Source organism: Balaenoptera physalus (assembly GCF_965194825.1).
Source record: "Balaenoptera physalus genome assembly, chromosome: 2".
NCBI lineage: Eukaryota > Metazoa > Chordata > Mammalia > Artiodactyla > Balaenopteridae > Balaenoptera > Balaenoptera physalus.
The window spans coordinates 22,013,949-22,036,972 of record NC_138883.1 but is presented as its reverse complement, the minus strand read 5'-3'; the positions used below and the strand labels follow the sequence as shown (position 1 = coordinate 22,036,972).

At 41.5% G+C, this 23,024-nt stretch overlaps 1 protein-coding gene across 11 annotated transcripts in view; it reads right to left on the bottom strand.

Moving 5' to 3' along the window:
- STON2 (stonin 2) overlaps positions 1 to 23,024 on the bottom strand; it is a 154,645-nt gene that overhangs the window by 85,805 nt on the left and 45,816 nt on the right. For all 11 annotated transcript variants that reach the window (XR_014260957.1, XM_082451232.1, XM_082451236.1 and 8 more), the window contains one exon: positions 6,778 to 6,972. Coding sequence is in view for 10 of the 11 variants with exons in the window: in XM_082451232.1 (XP_082307358.1) it covers positions 6,778 to 6,972 (195 nt within the window). In the remaining variant the exon portion in view is untranslated. The remainder of the gene's footprint in view (positions 1 to 6,777; positions 6,973 to 23,024) is intronic.

The following is a 23,024-nucleotide window of genomic DNA, read 5'->3' as shown; positions in this document are numbered from 1 at the left end:
CTCTCATTACCAGGCACCAGGCAGGGAAACTGAGGAGAGAGACTTGGATTGAATCCCAACACTACCCTTTACAGTTGTGTGACTTTGGCCAAATCATTTAATCTCCTTAGCTGTGTTTCTGCTTCTATAAAATGGGGTAGTAATATCTACTTTTAAGATTATGAAGATTAAATGTGTGTATGCATGTGTGTAACACATTCCTAGCATACAGTAGATGTTCCATAGCTAAAAACTATTTTTTAAGTTATATATAATGATCCTTTTAACAGCAAAAATTTGTAGATTATCCGTTCTTCATAGACAGATGTCATACACTTTTACTCTTTTCTGTATTTGCAATGACTGGTAAAATACCAGTTTTACTCAATAAAAATTTGTGTTTCTGAGAAACTTTTGAACCTCTTAGAAAAGAAATTTTCAAAGAAAGCAATCATTAGAGTTTTAAAATACTGATTTAAATCCAAAATGTACAACTTAATGGGAACAAGAATATCAAGGATCCTGGGGCATCCTAAGAACAGAAATGGGGCCAAATTTCTATTTGTTAATGAAAGAAAAAAAAGATGTAATTTGTTTTAAAAATATGTTCTACTGTTCTTCCATTTTGAGGAGGACACTATTACTCAGGAGGGATACAAATTATCACTGAAATTTATAGCTAGGCAAAAGAATTTTTAAAATAAGTTAACTCATTTTGTTTTCCAAGCAAAATGTATTCAAGGTGAAAAAAAAAATCATAAAATACAAATGTGCCTTAAGAATAACAAGAATCCCCTGTAGCCCCATCATGCACAATGATAATTACTGTTTACTAGGAATCCGGGCCCCTGGTCTAGTGTTCTACCAGCTACAGCAGGATTACGACAAAACAGGCAACAGAGAAACGTGTTACATTTTATAAAGAGGCACACAGCCCCGGTGATGTTCTCATTCTATCCTTAACCAATCATGACAACAGAAACTTTCTAAGCATCTAAAAAGTGCTTGTCACAAAAATTGAACTCCCGAGTCCATAGGTTTCTACCCATCACAAACACTTGTTTCTGAGGGGAAAAAGAAAAAGAAAAAGAGGAGTCCAAAATCCCTGGAGATCTCCTACTGCTCTGGCAGAATTCCATTGTGATCAGTTAAATGCAAATAAATCAAGAACATCTGGTCTACATTTGTTTTAAATCCCACGAGGGTTTAAATACAAAGAACGTTTGGCAAAATGTAGTCCTGAGTCTATCGAATTATAATTTTTTAAAAAGGCCAAGAGGTATAGCAGAGCATAAGACAAAGTAGAGCTACCTTTGTAAATCCAGGAAAGTTTGTCAAAATATTTCTTTCTGGTTTCTCTGGTTTCCCAACACTTCAGCAATGGCATGCACTTCCAACTCAAATTTGCTAATTTATGTATGTTTGGGTTTCTGTACCTTGAGATATGACCAGGTAACCAGATAGGCACTATGGGTTAATGAAAGACTAAAATTATTTGTAGATGTATATAAATATATATGTGTGTGTGTATATATATATATATACACACACACATATAAATATAAATTATACATATACATAGATACATACATAAATACCATATCATTTCAGGACTTTTCAAAATCTTTAATAAGCTAATACATGCTACAAATCTCCAGCAAAGGTGGCAGGGGGACTTCCCTGGTGGTCCAGTGGTTATGAATCCGCCTTCCAATGCAGGGGACGTGGGTTCGATCCCTGGTCAGGGAACTAAGATCCCACATGCTGCGGGGCAACTAAGCCTGAGCCCCGCAACTACTGAGCCCACGTGCCGCAACTAGAGAGCCCGCATGCCGCAAACTACAGAGTCCATGCACGGCAACTACAGAGCCCACGTGCTCTGGAGGCCTCGCGCCACAACTAGAGAGAAGCCCGCACGCCACAACAAAGAGCCCGCACACAGCAACGAAAGATCCCGTGTGCCGCAACTAAGACCTGACGTGGCCAAAAATAAATAAATAAATAAATATTTAAAAAAAAAACAAAGGTGGCAGGTCATGACCTAACTCATTGGCCCCAGCATCCTGGCTTTTCTTAGGCGGCTGCATGGGACACACTTGGGAGAAATGCTGGACTCTTAAACCCAAATGGGATACAGATGTCTGGGATGCGGATGACTCACCACCTGGCATCCCACTCCTTTCACACAGGGATCCACTCGACAGACAATTATTAAACACCTGCTATGTGCTTCACCCAGCATCACACTTCTCAGTTTGCATACACACCTGAGCATTCTCATCCCACACTTAAACCCACACCTTTCTCGTGCATGAAAGAAAACCAAAATGGAGGCCCACTACTTAACAGCAGCTTGTGCTACTGCAAACATTTCTGTGTTTTCTCTTCTCTTGGTTGCAATGGACTTCCAAGGCAGAAGGCTTATTTTTATTCCTTCGACCCTCTTACCGTTTATCAACTCAGGTAAGACTAGGGGCATTACAGAGCTACTCGACTGGTGAAGATGACAGGTTGTGCCTGTCATCTAGGGAAAGGGGACCCTGGGGAGACAGGGGGTGCTATTAGGGATCTTGCCTATTCCCACTTGTGCCATTTGCACTGGAAAGCTGAACCCCAGAGCAAACATCTACACTGCTCTCCAGCTCTGCCTACACCCCGTGATTTAACCAACGTGAGGGGATTTGTTTGCCTTCCTCCTCCTAATTATCCCCTTAGTGAGAAAACGAGAAGAAAGTGTAGGCTGATCACAGAGTCTTTCCCTCCACAATTATGCTGGGAATCGGGATTGCCCTGTGGGGATGCCAACTTCCTGCAGGACTCCCGCCGCGGAGGACAGGGAGGAGGTATGGCTTGCTGCGGCCTGGTACAGAGCAACAGAGCCAGGGAAACAGGCCGGGCCTGGGCCACCATAATCCCGCTCCACATAGGAGATGAATCACGGAGCATCTGCCCCAGTCGCATCCCCAGGGAAACCCCCGGGCCAGCGGGGCAACTTCTCTTCACCCTCTTCTTCCCTCCAAAATGCTAAAGGACATGGGGGTCGAGAGTGGGCAGATAAATGACAGAAGTCTCCCCAAGGAAGGTCCTCCCAAGGACCCCCAAGCCCTCAGCACAGGAACCCATCATCCTGAAACCCCACAGCGTCTCTCCACTTACCCCGGCTCACTCCTGAGGATCACGAAGCCCCTCTCGGATCCCATCCCACAACGCATATGGTTTACAGTCCTCTTTGGGGCAATAAAGGAGTAGGCAATAATTACCCTCATTTCCCATGCTAAAGGGAAGTAAGGCACAGGGCTATTCAATTAGGATTTTTTTTTTACTCCTAGGGCACTTCGCACTGTACGAAGCACCTCTGCACACACCCTGTCGCCCTGCCTGTGCAGGGATGCCCAGCCCCATTTCACAGATGAGGAAGAGAAGCTCCAGGGAGAGGAGACAGAGGTGGATGAGAATCTGCTCCTCGGCCTCAGAGGGATTCAGTTTACCCTGACTGAAACATCCAGCCTCAAAGTAGGGCTCTCCCAGAGGCTGGCCAGTGCCACAGGCCTGGTGCCAGGCAGAGCATGGGTAGTCACCTGGCTGGGGGGGGTCTTTCCCATGTCTATCGATTTCTTTGAGGCTCTCAATAGCTCAGCTGAAAGCATCTGTAAATTCCCCATTGCTGGGGTAGATGGGTAAGTGCCACAGGCTTAGAAATACTTGGTCGTCCTCCTAAACCTTGTTTTTCCTTATCTTCCTTCTATCCTGGGAGTCAGGACGAGTTAAAGGCTTTTCAAAGCCAGAACTCCACCCTGTTGGCACCGGTCAGGATGTTCGGGAAGAACCTCATGGGGTTCCCACAGCAAAGGCTGCATCCAGACACCATCCACACAGCCTGGGGAACTGCCCTCTGAGCTACTCACCTCACTGCCTCTCATTTTCCAGGGTCCTGGAGGCACACCGGTTCCCACCTCTGGTCCTGGAGAGTGACTGGAGGTGAGACGCAAAGGAAAACCTCTCCATCATAAGCAGATGGGGGCACTGCTAGCACCTGGGCCCATCTGGGTCCTTGCCTGAGACTGAAGAATTAGGATATTTCTTTTCAAAATGCAGTGTCCAGAAACTTGTTTATGTAACACAATACAGTGGGCACAGCGCATATCTGTTAACGAAACAGGAGCTTTTTCCTCAAGCTCTGGTATACATATATATATATATCTCCTCTATACCTATCTGTATAGAAGGTCTGGAAGGTAACAGCAAATCGATAACGTGATGACTCTGTGGCACTGCCAGGTTTGGGAGCCACTGGAAAAGGCTTTGGAACTTTGACTGAGACACAGATTTGTCCATTCCTTAACGGTGTTCTCTTAGACAAGTCTCTTAACCTTCTACAGACTCAGGGTCAACTAGGATATGAGAATGATGCCTGCCAGCAGGATTCTTGTAAAGGCAGAGATAATCCACATCGGACACACAGCACACACTCAGAAAGTCCTGGCTATGATTATTACCACTTCTGCAAAAGAGGACGGTTGCTAAAAGGCCATACCTCTAGCCTCCCTGTAGCTGCAGAAACCGCCTCCTGCTGAAGGAGGGAACCGAGAGCATCACTCATCATTCTCTAGTCCTGGTTTTGCCATTTGTGTCTCTGGAGTGACCCCAGCCTGCAGGACATTTAGTTCCTGGTAGGGACCAAAGTGTGTTGGCTATTCTCCATTTGCTTCACCACCACCCCTCACTCCAAAGCCATTCCCCACCTCTCTCCACCTGCTCTGTGGCCTGGTGGCTGACCGCTGTGGGCTGCCTCACCAGGGCTCCACGCCCTTTGGTTTCCGACAAGATCTGCTGATGGGAGGACCAACACAAGATCTGGGTATTTACTCCCCCCTCTCTCCCCACTTTGCCAAGTCTCTGGCAGCGGTGTTGTTCTTTCTATAGCCATAGCACCTGTGGGGCAGCCCCTCTTCCGTGAATCTAGGTCTTGTTGCCTCTGTAAGCAGTTCTTTCATTGAACTCTCTTCAGATAAACCCCTCTGAGGGCACCATCTGCTTCCTGCTAGGACCCTGACCAAAACAACAGAGGGGAGGAGGCTTTCCCAATGAAAAGGGAGATACTAAACATAATTATAAGCTTTGGGGACAGATTAACAATGTCCAGTTCAGGCTAGGACTCCGACGTTCATCATTTGAACCTCTAGGAATTAAAGCAATTTTCACCTAAGTAAAGAGGCCACCAAAAAAACCAGCCTGAGCCTAGAGATCCTGACTTTTCCTGCAGTGAGGAGCCCACCTCTACTTCTCTAAAGCAATAAGAACCCTGGGGCAGGAGAGAGAAGAAATCACATCCTTGACGATCATTCATTCTGTGTCAAGCATTATGTTAAGTTGTTGTACATAAACTGTCTCACTTGGAGTGAGTAATAATTTGGCTGAGGTAAGTACTATTATTACGGCCATTTTTCAGATGGGGAAACCGAGTCGTAAAGATACTAAGAATCTTGCCCAAGGTCACAATGGCAGAAGGAGGATCTGAACCTGAGCAGTGTGACTCCAGCGTCTGTGTGCTCTCAGCCTCCTCCACGGGAAGGCTTGGCAAAGAGGTTGAGAGCAAGGAGACACAAACAGGAGGCAAGCAGCGCCTCTCTTCCTCACCACCTCAGCTTGTGACTTCCCATCCACAAGGTGCTCCCATCCGTGAAATGCTCCCCAGGGTGGAGAGGGGGTTGTGGGGGCGTATTTCAGCCGCTGATCAAGATCATCCGTCACAGGGCATCAACCAGAATTGCGTGTGTCGGTGCAAACAAAATGCAATAAAGAACTGTGGCTTGTGAAGAGAGACAGAGAGAGAGACCATCATAAACTAGGATTCCTTGCAATATTATCAAATACCAAACCAAATCCTGTCTGAACCCTTTAGTCTGCAAGAGGGATCACTCTTTCTACTTGTAGAACCTCCCAGTAGCACACACCGTGAGGACAAATGTTACCCAAATTTGAAAAATGATCCAGAGACAAATTCCTAAAGCACACCTTTGAGAAGGAAAAACAAATATTGTTGGACACACTGGGTAAATTCGTCCACAGAGAAACCATCAGTAACTCTATCACTTTCAAAGGAAAGCAATCCCTTGGGCCAAATAACCAAAACACTAACCACACACAACATCTTTCCAATGCTGCCCTAAACCCCAACCCATAATACAGTGCTTGCTGACAGGCCCATATTCTACCTGCAAAGCCAGCCAGCATTCCACCCTACACCTACCGGAAATGTAATAAATGAGAACATGGGATGTTATAGACTGGTGCATAGCTCAATCCAGGCACAACAGAAAAAACAGAACTGCAAAATGATCTGTACTCTGGACACAGCGGCTGCATCCTGATTCTCATTCCACTTCACATAACATTTACTTTTTCTCTGCTTAAATCTAACCTCCCTCTTGCTGAACAGGGAAGGTGCGTGGGTGGTAGGATGAAAGATTCAGCCTTGTGCATATTACACATAGTTCGGTTAACCAAGGAGAAAATAAATTGACGGGGAACCGTACTTGTACAGAACAGTCAGAAAACAACCCCTTAAGATATACTGTCAAATGGTTTCCCAGTATTGATAACCTGCCAACCAACCAGCCAACCTGTGTGAATGTTTTTTCCCAATGCAATTTTGAACCACTTAGGATTCTAGCTTTTTGACTGGATGACTATGCCTGAACTCATTCTGCAAACAAAGCTGGCTGCAGAGATTTGATGAGTGGCAACAGGTCACCAAAAGTGATTTGCAGAGCCCTCTGGCTTGGGGCTCCATCTTACCAGTCGAGTCAGCCCTGGAAGCCAGGCCACTCTGCTCCTCAGCACTGATGAGCTGCAGGTCTGTGTACGAGGGGCCAAAACTAGGACTACTGGTGTCTTCAGAATGTGTGGTCCAGCTGCTCTCGGAGGGCAGAGGGCATCTCCTCAGGGAACTGAAGGAAGGGCACGTCCAGCAGGGCATGGTCAATGATATGGCTGGGGACAGACGGAAAACCAAAAACATACAGTATAAATAGTTGTACATTATCTTTAGTGCTTGTCTGACTTCGATGTTATGAAAGTCAGACAAGCACTAAAACAACACAAGCACTATGAAATCTCAACAGCCGTACAAGGCAAGGAAGTGTCATTCATGATACAGACAGGGAAAACTAACTGACTGAGACCCCACAGTGAGTCAGTATCAAAACCGGTATTACAATTAAGGTCTAATGACCCTCAAATCAAAGATAAGCTCACCAAAGAATATGAATGATTTTAGGCTCTACTTTTTTTTTTTTTTTTTTTTTTTTGGCTGCATTGGGTCTTCGTTGCTGCCCACGGGCTTTCTCTAGTTGCGGCAAACGGGGGCTACTCTTCGTTGCAGTGCACGGGCTTCTCATTGCGGTGGCTTCTCTTCTTGCAGAGCACGGACTCTAGGCGCACAGGCTCAGTAGTTGTGGCATACAGGCTTAGTTGCTCTGCAGCATGTGGGATCTCCCCAGACCAGGGCTCAAACCTGTGTCCCCTGCATTGGCAGGCAGATTCTTAACCACTGCGCCACCTGCGAAGTCCCTAGGCTCTACTTTTATTTCTAAACCCAGGTTTCGGCTTCATTCAGACCTAAACTACACGCAGTTTCACCCTTACCCTTACATTTCCTCCATTTTTAGTGGCACACCAACACTCTCAAGAAAACTCACCAATTTGCACTGCAAAATTAGAGCTAGGTTGGATTAGGGGATAAGAATGTGAATATAGATGTATTTGCATATGAATGTGATATATCTCTGCTTGCCTTGAGTTTGACTGTAACTGGAGAATCTGTAGACTGTTACATATACAAATTGAGATCTACTAGGACTGCTGACCTGGCATACAATGAAAAATATCTTTAAGGGGGAAGTGCACAGGGCTTGGTTTTATCTCTGTAACCTTGAGCACCAAATTTAGCAAAAACCACTTCGGAAAGTTTCCTTTTTTAAAATCAAGTTTCCTAATGTTCCTAATTTGTCTTTGGTTAATTGCCTATCACATGGTTTCTCCACCCTGTTGCATAAGAATCTTATTGCAAATTTACTGACAAGTACTGAAAACAAGTGCTGAAAAGAGTGTGGACAGGGAAGGAAGAATTAAAAAAAAGAAAGAAACTAGCAATTATTGAGTACCCATGAAATGTCAGACAATTTTACAAATGTCATCTCATTTTGCCCATGGATCCTGAGAGTTAGACAGTGGTCTTCCTTTACACAGGGGGTAACAGACTCAAAGAGGTTAAGTAGCTTGTCCAAAAACATAGAGTCAGTCAGGCCTCCTGGCTGGAGAATCGAAATTATGGTGTTGGGTTCAGAAACAGGAAAAGATACTGAGATTTAAGAGGAAAATGAATAAATAAATAGCAATATCTGCCACATGGTGTAAATATGAAACTACAGAGAATTTTCATTCTATTTTCTTAGGCATTTATAAAACATATAGATCTTTTCTCTATCTGGAATGCTTATGGCTCACACCCCGTTTTCCTTAAAAATGTCACCTTCTCAGTGAGGTACTCCTGAGCTATTCTCTCCAAAGATGCAAGTCCCCTTCTCTGCTTTATTACTTCTTAACGTTATCTCTGTCTAACATCCTATATATCCAATGTCTTCCCCGCTAGAATTCAAGCTCCTTGGGGGCAAGGATTTTGGTTCATTATTGTTCACTCTTCTGCCCTGAAGGCCAGCAGGATTTGCTACCCCAAAACATGCCTTTTTGGCATAAGGATTATTTTAGCCTCATTATTTTTTAGAAACAGCTGATGAGGGAGAAGCTCTGAAAATTCAGTGAAAGTTACCCTATTGTAAGGGACATTTACCTTTATAAAGGAAATCTCCATTTGTAAAGGTGTCTCCCTCTCTGTACCAGGAATAGGAGGAGGTCCAAATCTCTAGAGACCCTTTACCAGCAGAGAAGGCCTGGACTCAAATCTGCATAACAACCTTACCCTTGTTTACCAGGGTAACCTGGAAACTTCCCCAAACTGGCCTATTCCTTCCCCCAACATCCTCTTTTGTCTTGAGCTAGTATTTAAGGTGGTGGCTTGGGCCATTTCAGGGAGTTATTCATTTTTTCTGGGTACCTCCCATGTATACAGGAGTATACATGTTTATTAAACTTCTGGGGAGCCACTCAGAGCTACGTTCCAAGGACTTTGGACTGTAGGCAGCCATGTGGCGGACAGGGTCTTGGTGCTCCGGCTGGGTGTCAGGCCTGTGCCACTGAGGTGGGAGAGCCGAGTTCAGGACACTGGTCCATCAGATACCTCCTGGTTCCACATAATATCAAACGGCGAAAGCTCTCCCAGAGATCTCCATCTCAATGCTAAGACCCAACTCCACTCAACGACCAGCAAGCTAAAGTGCGGGACACCCTATGCCAAACAACTAGCAAGACAGGAACACAACCCCACCCACTAGCAGAGAGGCTGCCTAAAATCATAATAAGTTCACAGACACCCCAAAACACACCACCGGATGTGGTCCTGCCCACCAAAAAGACAAGATCCAGCCTCATCCACCAGAACACAGGCACTAGTCCCCTCCACCAGGAAGCCTACACAACCCACTGAACCAACCTCGCCCATTGGGGGCAGACACCAAAAACAATGGGAACTACGAACCTGCAGCCTGCAAAAAGGAGACCCCCAAACACAGTAAGTTAAGCAAAATGAGAAGACAGAGAAACACACAGCAGAGGAAAGAGCAAGGTAAAAACCCACCAGACCTAATAAATGAAGAGGAAATAGGTAGTCTACCTGAAAAAGAATACAGAGTAATGATAGTAAAGATGATCCAAAATCTTGGAAATAGAATGGCAAAAATACAAGAAATGTTTAACAAGGACCTAGAAGAACTAAAGAGGAAACAAACAATGATGAACAACACAATAAATGAAATTAAAAATTCTCTAGAAGGAATCAATAGGGGAATAACGGATAAGTGACCTGGAAGATATAATAGTGGAAATAACTACCACAGAGCAGAATAAAGAAAAAACAATGAAAAGAATTGAGGACAGTCTCAGAGACCTCTGGGACAATATTAAATGCACCAACATTTGAATTATAGCAGTCCCAGAAGAAGAAGAGAAAAAGAAAGGGACTGAGAAAATATTTGAAAAGATTATAGTTGAAAACTTCCTTAATACGGGAAAATAGTCAATCAAGTCCAGGAAGCACAGAGAGTCCCATACAGGATAAATCCAAGGAGAAACATGCCAAGACACATATTAATCAAAGTATCAAAAATTAAAATACAAAGAAAAAATATTAAAAGCAGCAAGGGAAAAACAACATACAAGGGAATCCCCATAAGGTTAACAGCTGATCTTTCAGCAGAAACTCTGCAAGCCAGAAGGGAGTGGCAGGACATATTTAAAGTGATAAAAGGGAAAAACCTACGACCAAGATTACTCTACCCAGCAAGGATCTCATTCAGATTCAAGAGAATCAGAGAAATTAAAACCTTTACAGACAAGCAAAAGCTAATTAGGTGAATTCAGCACCACCAAGCCAGCTTTACAGCAAATGCTAAAGGAAATTCTCTAGGCAGGAAGCACAAGAGAAGGAAAACACCTACAATAACAAACCCAAAACAATTAAGAAAATGGTAATAGGAACATACGTATCGATAACTACCTTAAATGTGAATGGATTAAATGCTCCAACCAAAAGACACAGACTGGCTGAATGGATACAAAAACAAGACCCATACATATGCTGTCTACAAGAGACCCACTTCAGACCTAGGGACACATACAGACTGAAAGTGAGGGGATGGAAAAAGTTATTCCATGCAAATGGAAATCAAAAGAAAGCTGGAGTAGCAATTCTCATATCAGACAAAATAGACTTTAAAGCAAACACTATCACAAGAGACAAAGAAGGACACTACATAATGATCAAGGGATCGATCCAAGAAGAACATATAACAATTGTAAATATTTACGCACCCAACATAGGAGCACCTCAATACATAAGGCAAATGCTAACAGCCATAAAAGGGGAAATTGACAGTAACACAATCATACTAGGGGACTTTAACACCCCACTTTCACCAATGGACAGATCATCCAAAATGAAAATAAATAAGGAAACACAAGCTTTAAATGATACATTAAACAAGATGGACTTAATGGATATTAACAGGACGTTCCATCCAAAATCAACAGAATACACTTTCTTCTCAAGTGCTCATGGAACATTCTTCAGGATAGATCATATCTTGGGTCACAAATCAAGCCTTGGTAAATTTAAGAAAATAGAAATTATATCAAGTATCTTTTCCAACCACAACGCTACGAGACTATATATCAATTACAGGAAAAAATCTGTAAAAAATACAAACACATGGAAGCTAAACAATACACTACTAAATAACCAAGAGATCACTGAAGAAATCAAAGAGGAAATCAAAAAATACCGAGAAACAAATGACAATGAAAACACGATGACCCAAAACCTATGGGATACAGCAAAAGCAGTTCTAAGAGGGAAGTTTATAGCAATATAATCCTACCTCAAGAAACAAGAAACATTTCAAATAAACAACCTAACCTTACATCTAAAGCAATTAGAGAAAGAACAACAAAAATAATCCCCAAAGTTAGCAGAAGGAAAGAAATCATAACGATCAGATCAGAAAGAAATGAAGGAAACAGTAGCAAACATCAATAAAACTAAAAGCTGGTTCTTTGAGAAGATAAACAAAATTGATAAACCATTAGCCAGACTCATCAAGAAGAAAAGAGAGACGATTCAAATCAGTAGAATTAGAAATGAAAAAGGAGAAGTAACAACTGACACTGAAGAAATACAAAGGATCATGAGAGATTACTACAAGCAACCATATGCCAATAAAATGGACAACCTGGAAGAAATGGACAAATTCTTAGAAAATCACAACCTTCCAAGACTGAACCAGGAAGAAATAGAAAATATAAACAGACCAATCATACGCACTAAAATTGAGACTGTAATTAAAAATCTTCCAACAAACAAAAGCCCAGGACCAGATGGCTTCACAGACGAATTCTCTCAAACATTTAGAGAAGAGCTAACACCTATCCTTCTCAAACTCTTCCAAAATATAGCCGAGGGAGGAACACTCCCAAACTCATTCTATGAGGCCACCATCACCCTGACACCAAAACCAGACAAAGATGTCACAAAGAAAGAAAACTACTGGCCAATATCACTGATGAACAAAAATGCAAAAATCCTCAACAAAATACTAGCAAACAGAATCCAACAGCACATTAAAAGGATCATACACCATGATCAAGTGGGGTTTATCCCAGGAATACAAGGATTCTTCAATATATGCAAATCAATCAATGTGGTACACCATATTAACAAACTGAAGGAGAAAAACCATATGATCATCTCAATAGATGCAGAAAAAGCTTTTGACAAAATTCAACATCCATTTATGATAAAAACCCTCCAGAAAGTAGGCATAGAGGGAACTTACCTCAACATAATAAAAGCCATATATATATGACAAACCCACAGCCAACATCATTCTCAATGGTGAAAAACTGAAACCATTTCCTCTAAGATCAGGAACAAGACAAGGCTGTCCACTCTCACCACTATTATTCAACATAGTTTTGGACGTTTTAGCCCCAGCAATCAGAGAAGAAAAAGAAATAAAAGGAATCCAAATCAGAAAACAAGAAGTAAAGTGTCACTGTTTTGCAGATGACATGATACTATACATAGAGAAACCTAAAGATGCTACCCGTAAATTACTAGAGCTAATCAATGAATTTGGTAAAGTAGCAGGATACAAAAATAATGCACAGAAATCTCGTGCATTCCTATACACTAATGATGTAAAATCTGAAAGAGAAATTAAGGAAACACTCCCATTTATCACTGCAATAAAAAGAATAAAATACCTAGGAATAAACCTACCTAGGGAGACAAAAGACCTGTATGCAGAAAACTGTAAGACACTGATGAAAGAAATTAAAGATGATACAAATAGATGGAGAGATATACCATGTTCTTGGATTGGAAGAATCAACATTGTGAAAATGACTCTACTACCCAAAGCAATCTACAGATTCATTGCAATCCCTATCAAACTACCAATGGCATTTTTCACAGAACTAGAACAAAAAATTTCACAATTTCTATGGAAACACAAAAGACCCTGAATAGTCAAAGCTATCTTGAGAAAGAAAAACGGAGCTGGAGGAACCAGGCTCCCAGACCTCAGACTATACTGCAAAGCTACAGTAATCAAGAGAGTATGGTACTGGCACAGAAACAGAAATATAGATCAATGGAACAGGATAGAAAGCCCAGAGATAAACCCACACACATATGATCACCTTATTTTTGATAAAGGAGGCAAGAATATACAATGGAGAAAAGACAGTCTCTTCAATAAGTGGTGTTGGGAAAACTGGACAGCTACATGTAAAAGAACGAAATTAGAACACTCCCTAACACCACACACAAAAATAAACTCAAAATGGATTAAAGGCCTAAATGTAAGGCCAGACACTATCAAACTCTTAGAGGAAAACAGAGGCAGAACACTCTATGACATAAATCACAGCAAGATCCTTTTTGACACACCTCCTAGAGAAATGGAAATAAAAACAAAAATAAACAAATGGGACCTATGAAACTTAAAAGCTTTTGCACAGCAAAGGAAAACATAAACAAGACGAAAAGACAACCCTCAGAATGGGAGAAAATATTTGCAACTGAAGCAACTGACAAAGTATTAATCTCCAAAATTTACAAGCAGCTCATGCAGCTCAATATCAAAGAAACAAACAACCCAATCCAAAAGTGGGCAGAAGAGCTAAATAGGCATTTCTCCAAAGAAGATATACAGATTGCCAACAAACACATGAAAGGATGCTCAACATCACTCATCGTTAGAGAAATGAAAATCAAAACTAGAGTGAGGTATCACCTCATACCAGTCAAAATGGCCATCATCAAAAAATCTACAAACAATAAATGCTGGTGAGGGTGTGGAGAAAAGGGAACCCTCTTGCACTGTTGGTACGAATGTAAATTAATACAGACACTATGGAGAACAGTTCCTTAAAAAACTAAAAATAGAACTACCATACGACCCAGCAATCACACTACTGGGCATATACCCTGAGAAGACCATAATTCAAAAAGAGTCATATACCACAATGTTCATTGCAGCACTATTTACAAAGCCAGGACATGGAAGCAACCTAAGTGTCCATTGACAGATGAATGGATAAAGATGTGGCACATATATACAATGGAATATTACTCAGCCATAAAAAGAAACAAAATTGAGTTATTTGTAGTGAGGTGGATGGACCTAGAGTCTGTCATACATAGTGAAGTAAGTCAGACAGAGAAAAACAAATACTGTATGCTAACACATATATATGGAATCTAAAAAAAAAAAAAAAAAAGGTTCTGAAGAACATAGGGGCAGGACAGGAATAAAGACACAGACGTAGGGCTTCCCTGGTGGCGCAGTGGTTGAGAATCTGCCTGCCAATGCAGGGGACACGGGTTCGAGCCCTGGTCTGGGAAGATCCCACATGCCACGGAGCAACTGGGCCCGTGAGCCACAACTACTGAGCCTGCACATCTGGAGCCTGTGCTCCACAACAAGAGAGGCCGCGATAGTGAGAGGCCCGCACACCGTGATGAAGAGTGGCCCCCACTTGCCGCAACTGGAGAAAGCCCTCGCACAGAAACAAAGACCCAACACAGCCATAAATATAAAAATAAATAAATAAATAAAATTTTAAAAAAAGACACAGATGTAGAGAATGGACTTGAGGCCACAGGGAGCAGGAAGGGTAAGCTGGGACAAAGTGAGAGAGTGGCATGGACATATATACACTACCAAATGTAAAACAGATAGCTAGTGGGAAGCAGCTACATAGCACAGGGAGATCAGCTCGGTGCTTTGTGACTATCTAGAGGGGTGGGATAGGGAGGATGGGAGGGAGATGCAAGAGGGAGGAGATATGGGGATATATGTATATGTATAGCTGATTCACTTTGTTATACAGCAGAAACTAACACACCATGGAAAAGCAATTACACTCCAATAAAGACGTTAAAAAAAAAAAACTTGTTTGTTTTTCTCTTGTTAATTTTTTATCACAGGGGTTTCTCAGCTAAGAACCTAGAAGGGTAGAGGAAAAATTATTGTTCCTCCCCCCAAATCCCCATTTCTAGAATAGTGCCTGGTGTAAAGTAGGCACTCAGTAAGGATTTGTTCGTTATGTCCGTAACAGTCTATACACAGACATTCTATATTAAATACAGACTGTTAAAATAAAACTCCCACACAAACATAGGAAAAAAAATCAAAACACTGAAAATAAAAAGAAGAAACAACCAAGAAAAAAAACAAAAGCAAAGGGAATTCCCTGGCAGTCCAGTGGTTAGGACTCGGCGCTTTCACTACTGGGCCCTGGCTTTGATCCCTAGTCGGGGAACTAAGATTGTGCAAGCTGCACAGCACAGCCAATAATAATAATAATAATAATAAACAATTTTTTTAAAAAGGAAATCTGAACTTTTAAAAGCTTATCACAGGATTGCCATTTCCTACAGTATCATGGATTAGACACTTAACTATTATGGAAATAGAAGTAAAATATTACGTAAAATGTAACAACAATATTTACAATACATTACAGGGTAAGCAAGAAAGTAAAGAGTTATCAGAGGCCGAGTGAAAGCTGGAACCCAGAAATGGTAAGCAGAGCGCACAACCTGATTTTTATACCCTGAGGATTTTGTACAAACCAGGGAGACTCCTAAATCTGAATTTTTTCAATCTCTTGTGAAGAAGGTGTAGGGGAACAGAATTTGCCACCCTAAAATATGTCTCTGTGGCATATTGTCTTACACTGGTCATTTTCTAAGAAACAGCAGACATGAGAAGTACTCTGAAAACCAAGTAAGAGTTACCCTTTTGTAAAAAAATTTCCATTTGTAAGGGAAATCTTATTTGTAAGGGTGTGTCCCTCATGCTGTACCTCATACCAAGAGGAGGATGACCAAATCTCCAGAAACTCTTATCAGTGGAGAAGGCTTGGACTTAAATCTGCATCATAATCAGCCTTGTTTACTCTGCTTTTCCTGGTCACCTCCCACCAAAGACTCTCACCACCCTCAACATCCTCTTAAGTCTTTAGCTAAGGATGGTATATAAGGCGAGGGCTTCAGCCAGTAAGACAAGTTACTCAGTTTTTCTGGGTCTCTCCCATGTATACGGTGTCATTAAAGTTTTGTTTGATTTTCTCCTGTTAATCTGTCTCATGTTAATTTAATTGTTAGACCAGTCTGAAGAACCTAGAAGGGTAGAGGAAAATTTCTCCCTCTCTGACAAGGCAAAGGGGAAAAAACCTAGGACTTACCCAAGATGGAAAATCTAACAGAAGATGGGTGCCTAAAGCTAGAATTCTCAAAGGGCTCAGTTAAAGGGTAAATTAGGAATAACCCCCACTAGTAACCCCATGCTAAGGATGCAAGATAGAGGGGGGAAAAAAATATCTGAGATTTTATAACCACAAGCTGTCCCATATAGGGGTTTGCAGCTAAAACTACTTGTGTGGTCAGAAAAACTTCCAGTCTGAGAACCTGGTCGAAGTATTTCCACTTTGATAGTGGAAAGAGAGTAAAACTCATGGAGGATAGAGTGAGAAGGTCCCATAGATATCTAATCTGAGTTCCTAAAGAGAAGAGAGAGAGAATGAAGGCAATACTTGAAAAAATGCTGGCTGAGAATTTCCCAGAATTTATGAAAGATTTTATTTGTCAGATTAAAAATCCCAAAGTATCTCAAGGAGGGTAACCAAAAATAACTCCATGAGTAGATATCAAAACTATATAAGACTGAAACCAAGCAGGACCCTATGGGGCTCCTGGGTACAGAAGCTTTTCTGTGTACCCCATTTCTTGTTTGTAGGGAATAGATTCCAGCCTCCATGACCTTCCCTGAGTTCCGCAGGGCAGATTCGAATGGTTGCTAATCAGGGAAGGGAGGGGTTGCAGAGACAAGGGAGGAACAGTCTAGAAACAGTAGTGCAGCCTTGGGGCAAGGATACTCATAAAAATATCTTTGAGCTCTTTACAGAACTAAAACCCCCAACAAATGGAAGACTTAGCATTCTTCATTTCCGATTAAAGGAACCAGAAAAACTCTTCAAGAGACCACCTGAGACCAGATTAAAGGAGTGCAGGCCCTTCGCACACCCTGATCCTTATCAGTGACCCTGCCCTTGAATCATTGCTGTAAGTCTTCACCAAATCCCCCCAGGTTGGGACACATAGTTTTTGAGGGGCACGAGCCCACTGTGTCCCCCTTTGCCTGGAAAAGCAATAAAGCTATTCTTTTCTACTTCACCCAAAACTCTGTTTCCGAAATTCGATTCGGCACTGGTGCACAGACGCTGAGTTTTCGACATCAAGACCAAAGACATAGAGAAGATCTTAAAAGCTAGCAAAGAGAAAATAAGATTACCAATCTTATTCCTATTCCCCAGTTTTACATGTGGTACGTGTCTGTGTTGTATTTATTTCTATGTAATGTTATCAACGTGTAGGTTTGTGTATCCACGCTACCATCAAGATACACAACAGTTCCACCACCACAAGGATCCTGCCTGTTGCCCTTTTATATTCAGTCCCACCTCTTCCCCTCATGCCCTGTTCCTAAACCCCTAGCAACCACTAATTTGTTTTTCATTTCTATAATTTTGTTATTTCAAGAATGCTTTATAAATGGAATCATGCAGTATGTAACCTTTTACAATTGGCTTTTATCTCTCAGCGTAATGCCTTTGACATTCACTGACGTTGCTGAACATATCAATACTTCATTCCTTTATACTGCTGAGCAGTATTCCATAGTATGGATGTACTACAGTTAGTTTCGCCATTCACCTGCTAAAGGACATCTGGGCTGTTTCCAGTTCTTGGCTATTATAAATAAAGGTGCTATGAACATTCATGTACAAGTTTTTGTATGAACATAAGTTTCCATTTCACTGGGATAAATGCCCAAGAGTACAACTGCTGAGTTATATGGTAATTGCATGTTTAGTTTTATAAGAACCTACCAAACTGTTTTCCAAAGTTGTTGTACCATTTTACATTCCCACCAGCATACATGAGTGTCTCCTTATTTTCTTAACAGGGTCTTTTGCAAAGCAAAAGTATTAAAAGTTTTAAAAGTCTTTAACCAGCAAGAAAACAAGAGAGCATCTATAACAGCAACAAAAAATATGAAGCATATATAGTAATACATTTAACAAAGGATAGGCAAGGCCCCAGAGGAGATACTTGTAAAGTGTATTAACAGACCATAGGGAAGACCTTATTAGATGGAGAGATATACTATATTTAGGAACTGAAAGAATTAATGAGGTAAAGATGCTAATTCTCCCTAAATTGGATTATATAGTTTTGCCTCTCAATCAAAATCCTAGCATGGTTTTTTCCTCATATTAAGCAGAATACACTACTTAGATATGAATGAAATCAAATGTTTAATAATATAAATATATTTGTAAATATATATTAAAATAAATAAAACAACAGAAATAATATTGGGAAAATACTATTATATGGAAAAAAATGAAATTAGACTCCTACTTCACACCATACAGAAAAATCAGTTCTAAGTGGATTGAACGTCAAAGTGTGAAAGACTACATAAGATGCATTTTAGAAGGCATATAGCTTAATATGGTCATGACTTCGGGGTAGGGAAAGATTTCCTTTACCAAGACAAAGAAAGTACCAAGTATACAAGAAAAATACACAAATTTCATATAATTAAAATTAAGAACTTCTCACTAAAAGGCACCACAAAGAGTCAAAAGACCACCCACAGGGTAGGAGATAATATCTGCCGCACATCATACCCACAAGGAACTCCTAGAAATCAGCAAGAAAAAGGGAAATACCCTCAACAAAAAAATACTCTACTAGGTATTTTATGAAAGAAAAAATCTAAATGGAAAAAAAAAAGTAAAGAAAAGGAAAAAAAAGAAACTCAACCTCATTAGTAATCTAGGAAATGCAGATTAAAACCACATGAGATACCATTACTCTTCCCCCTTCCCTCTCTCCCTGCCTCCCTGTGACAAAAATAGTGAAACATGACTATCCCAGTGTAGGCGGGGAAGTGGAGCCGAAGCATCTTTCATATGTGGCTGGTAGAAGAGTAAACTGGAACCACTGTAGCAAAAGTGTTGGTGGCAAAGTTAGCCGAGAAAGTGGAAAATAAACACACCCTGCAGCACAGCAATTCCCCTCCGACTTTTTTATACAAAAGAATCACTTGCACTTGTTCACCAGGATAGGAATGCTCAGAGAAAAGACAAAAAGTATGCTCACAGAAGCACGTTCTTAATTGCAGAAAAGTAGAAATAACTCTAATATCCATCGCTCATAGAATGGGTAAATGAATTGTGGAATATTACTAAGATGGAATACACTGCAATAAACACTAAAGGAACTATACCTACAGGCAATAACATGGAAAAATCTCGCAAATAATGTTGTGTAAAAGGAGCAAGCCACAGAATAATACATGCAGTATTACTCCACTTACATAAGGTTCGAAAACAGAGGAAATTCACTTATGTCATTCTCGATGCGTATGTAGGTAGGAAAGCTGTTAAGAAAAGTAAAGCAGGGACTTCCCTGGTGGCACAGCGGTTAAGATTCCTCACTCCCAATGCAGGGAGCCCCGGTTCAATACCTGGTGAGGGAACTAGATCCCACATGCATGCTGCAACTAAGAGTCCGCATGCCACAACTAAGGAGCCTGCTTGCCGCAACTAAGACCAGACAACTAAATAAATAAATAGTTTTTAAAAAAGAAGTAAAGCAGTTATCACAAAACGCAGGAAGGGGGTGACAGAGGAGGGAGGGAAGAGGATGTCTGGAAAAAGGATGTCATGATCAGCAGGGAAATACGCAGCTTGTGGGTGATGACAGTGCTCTATTTATTAAACTGGGTGGTGGGTTGTGCTGTCGTCCTTTTAATTTAATACACATTTTAAATGCGTTCCTTTGTGTTTGTTTGGTAGATAATAGAGCTTATTAAGACCACATATCAAAAGACTAATTATTCAATAAAGGAAGCTATTTTAACTATTTGCATTTTCACATTAGCTCTTTACATTTGTTAGATAAAACTCCAAAGTCTCCCTTGAAAGAGAAACTAAGAATAATGCAGCTGGGAGAGGCAAAGTCCCTACATCCTACAAACTGTTCTCATTTGGTCTCATACACTTTATTTATCAGCTTAGAAATCTTGGATAAATCATTTTATTTAGGTTCTGAATTGAATACCCTCAGGCCACAAGATCAGTTGGACAGTGAGAGAAAGTACTGGGTCTGGAGCTGACTCTTCTCCCAGGGACCAGACCTCCGACAGCCTGGCCAGCGAGCAGCAGGTTACTATCATCACGATGCTTCAGAGCCGCACCCACCCTGCAAGGAATAAAGTGAAAAAAAGATAGAGATCTGCCTTCTCTCCTCTCCTTTGAGGTTGTGTGCAAGGACGCTGGATCCAGACCGCCTGGTTCACATTCAGCGCTGGAGCCTGGGACAAGTTACTTAATACATCTGGTCTTCTGTGTTTTCACCTGTAAAATGGAGCTGAAAACAGTGCCTGTCTCATAAGGGGATTAGGCTAATACTGACAGAGCACTTGGAAAGATGCTTGGCACAAAGGAAGTACTCAAAAAGGGTTAAGCGGTAGTTATTACTTCCAGACATAAACTTATGTCCAAATCTACTTGAAATCTTGACGTAGATCTCTAAGCTTACAAGTCAGAAACTAAGTTCCTATTATCCCTTCCACACCAGCTCCTTCACCCTTTCAGATGTTCAGAATGAAACCTTGATTCTTCTCACATTTGGTCCATCCCAGCTTCTGTTAGTCCTACCTTCAAAATATACCTGGAATCCAATCACTTCCCACCGTCTTCAAGCTACCACCCTGGTCCAAGATACCATCCTCTCCTGGATCACCGCAGTGGCTGTCTCCTGGTCTCCTGCTTCTCCATTTATCCTCCTCCTCTCAGTCCGCTCGCAACATAGCAACCACACAGTCTTAGAATTACCTGTGCAAGCCTAGTGGGATCACACCACACCTCTGGCTCAACACCCTCCCATAGCTTCCCATCTCACCCACAATAAAGGTGAGATGTCCTCATTGTGCCCTCAAGGACCTACCTGGTCTGAGATCCCTCAACTTCTCTGTCTCATCTTCTTCTCGAACTTCTCCCTAGTTCACTCCACTCCAATCACATTCCACGAACACGGCCGCCTCCCCAGGGTCTCGTCACTTGTTGTTCCTTCCTTCTAGAAGGCTCCTTCCCTGATTTCTGCAAGGCTCACTCCTCACTTCCCTCAAGTCTTCGCTCAAAAGTTACTGCTCAGAGAGTCACGCCCTGACCTTCTGTAAAATTTCACATCCTCCCTCACCCTATTCCCTTTCTTTGCCTCATTTTTCTCTTCTTCCCACTTCCCACTTGTACCTACTTCTTGATCGTGTTTCTGGTGTGGCTTCCCCAGAAGAATGGAAGCTCCATGAGGCAGGAATATCCCACTGTATCCCCAGTGCCTTGAACGGTGACTGGTAAATAGTGGGGGCTCAAAGCACCGTTGCTTGAATAAATAATAAACTCACAAGTTGTCAGCTAAAACAATTAATACAGCAAATACCGTTCTCTCTTTTTATACTTTGGAATCCTGGGTAGACTAAAACTTCAAATACTTATATACATTTTGATGTCATGTCCTTTATTTATACTTGGATGTTTACTCACTAGGGCTAAGTGATTTTTCCAATGCCGTAAACATGCCCATCCATGAATACAAAATAGATCTAATTCGACTCTTCATTTGTGGCTTTCACGCTATTTCATAGCTGGCAATACAAAGCAGCTGTCCCAGGAGTGGCTCAGAGGAGCGCTTGCTCACCCCAGAAGGCTTCGTGGGTAACAGATTGCCCGACCACTGGATTAACCTCAGCTTGGGGAGAACAGGGACGGTGTCCAACTTTCTCATAATTGCATTCCCAGCACCTAAATATTCTTTGCATGAATGAATGAGTTAATTAATGCATGCTTGGGCAGCTTATTGTGTTTTGTGTCCCACACTGAGGGTGAGGGTGAGATAGGCCATACGGCTCCCTGGGTGAGCTAGCATATTCTCTGGAAGAGGAGAATTCTGGAGTTTTAATAAAATATGCGTATGTTATGTTAGGCATATATGTTATATGTGTGTATGTGTATATATGTAAGTGTACATGTTACATGTGCGTATATGTAAATGTGTATTATGTGTATGAGTACATGTTACACGTGTACGTTATGTCTGTGTGTGTGTATCTACGTATATGTATGTGGTATGTTTATACATGCACCATGCGCATAACAGTGGGAAATCAAAAACTGACGATAACCATCAGCTGATAAGAGAAAGGCATGACGGAGAAGAGGCTGGTATAGTTTGCTTATATAAAAAAAAAAAAATTCACTTCACTGAGGAAGCCATCCTTCAAGTTCTACCTAGCCGCTCATGGCCCACATAAACAATAATGTTTCTGCATTAGATTTCATGTACATCTTTCACCTTTTCATTCATTAATCCAATAAATCAAAGTGAGCACCTACTAAGGTCCATGCACCGTATTCTGGGATAAAGAGTAAGTGAGAGAGACAAAGTCCCTTTCCTCTAGTGGGGAAGAGAGACAGTAAACAAATAAGCATATAACCTAATTTCAGGTAGAGACATGGGCTGTAAAGACATATAAAGCCAGAAAAAGCAGAGAGACCAGGCTTCCTGATTCCTAGCCTAGTGCTTCTTCTTCAGATGAGTGGCTTTCCAGCTCTCTCTCTCCCTTTTTTTTAAACCCCAAATATCTCTTTCTTCAAACGAAATCATTTAAGACATCCAACATGTGAAACAAGCATGGCTGGAACAGCTCTAGTTGAAAATGGGGTGAATG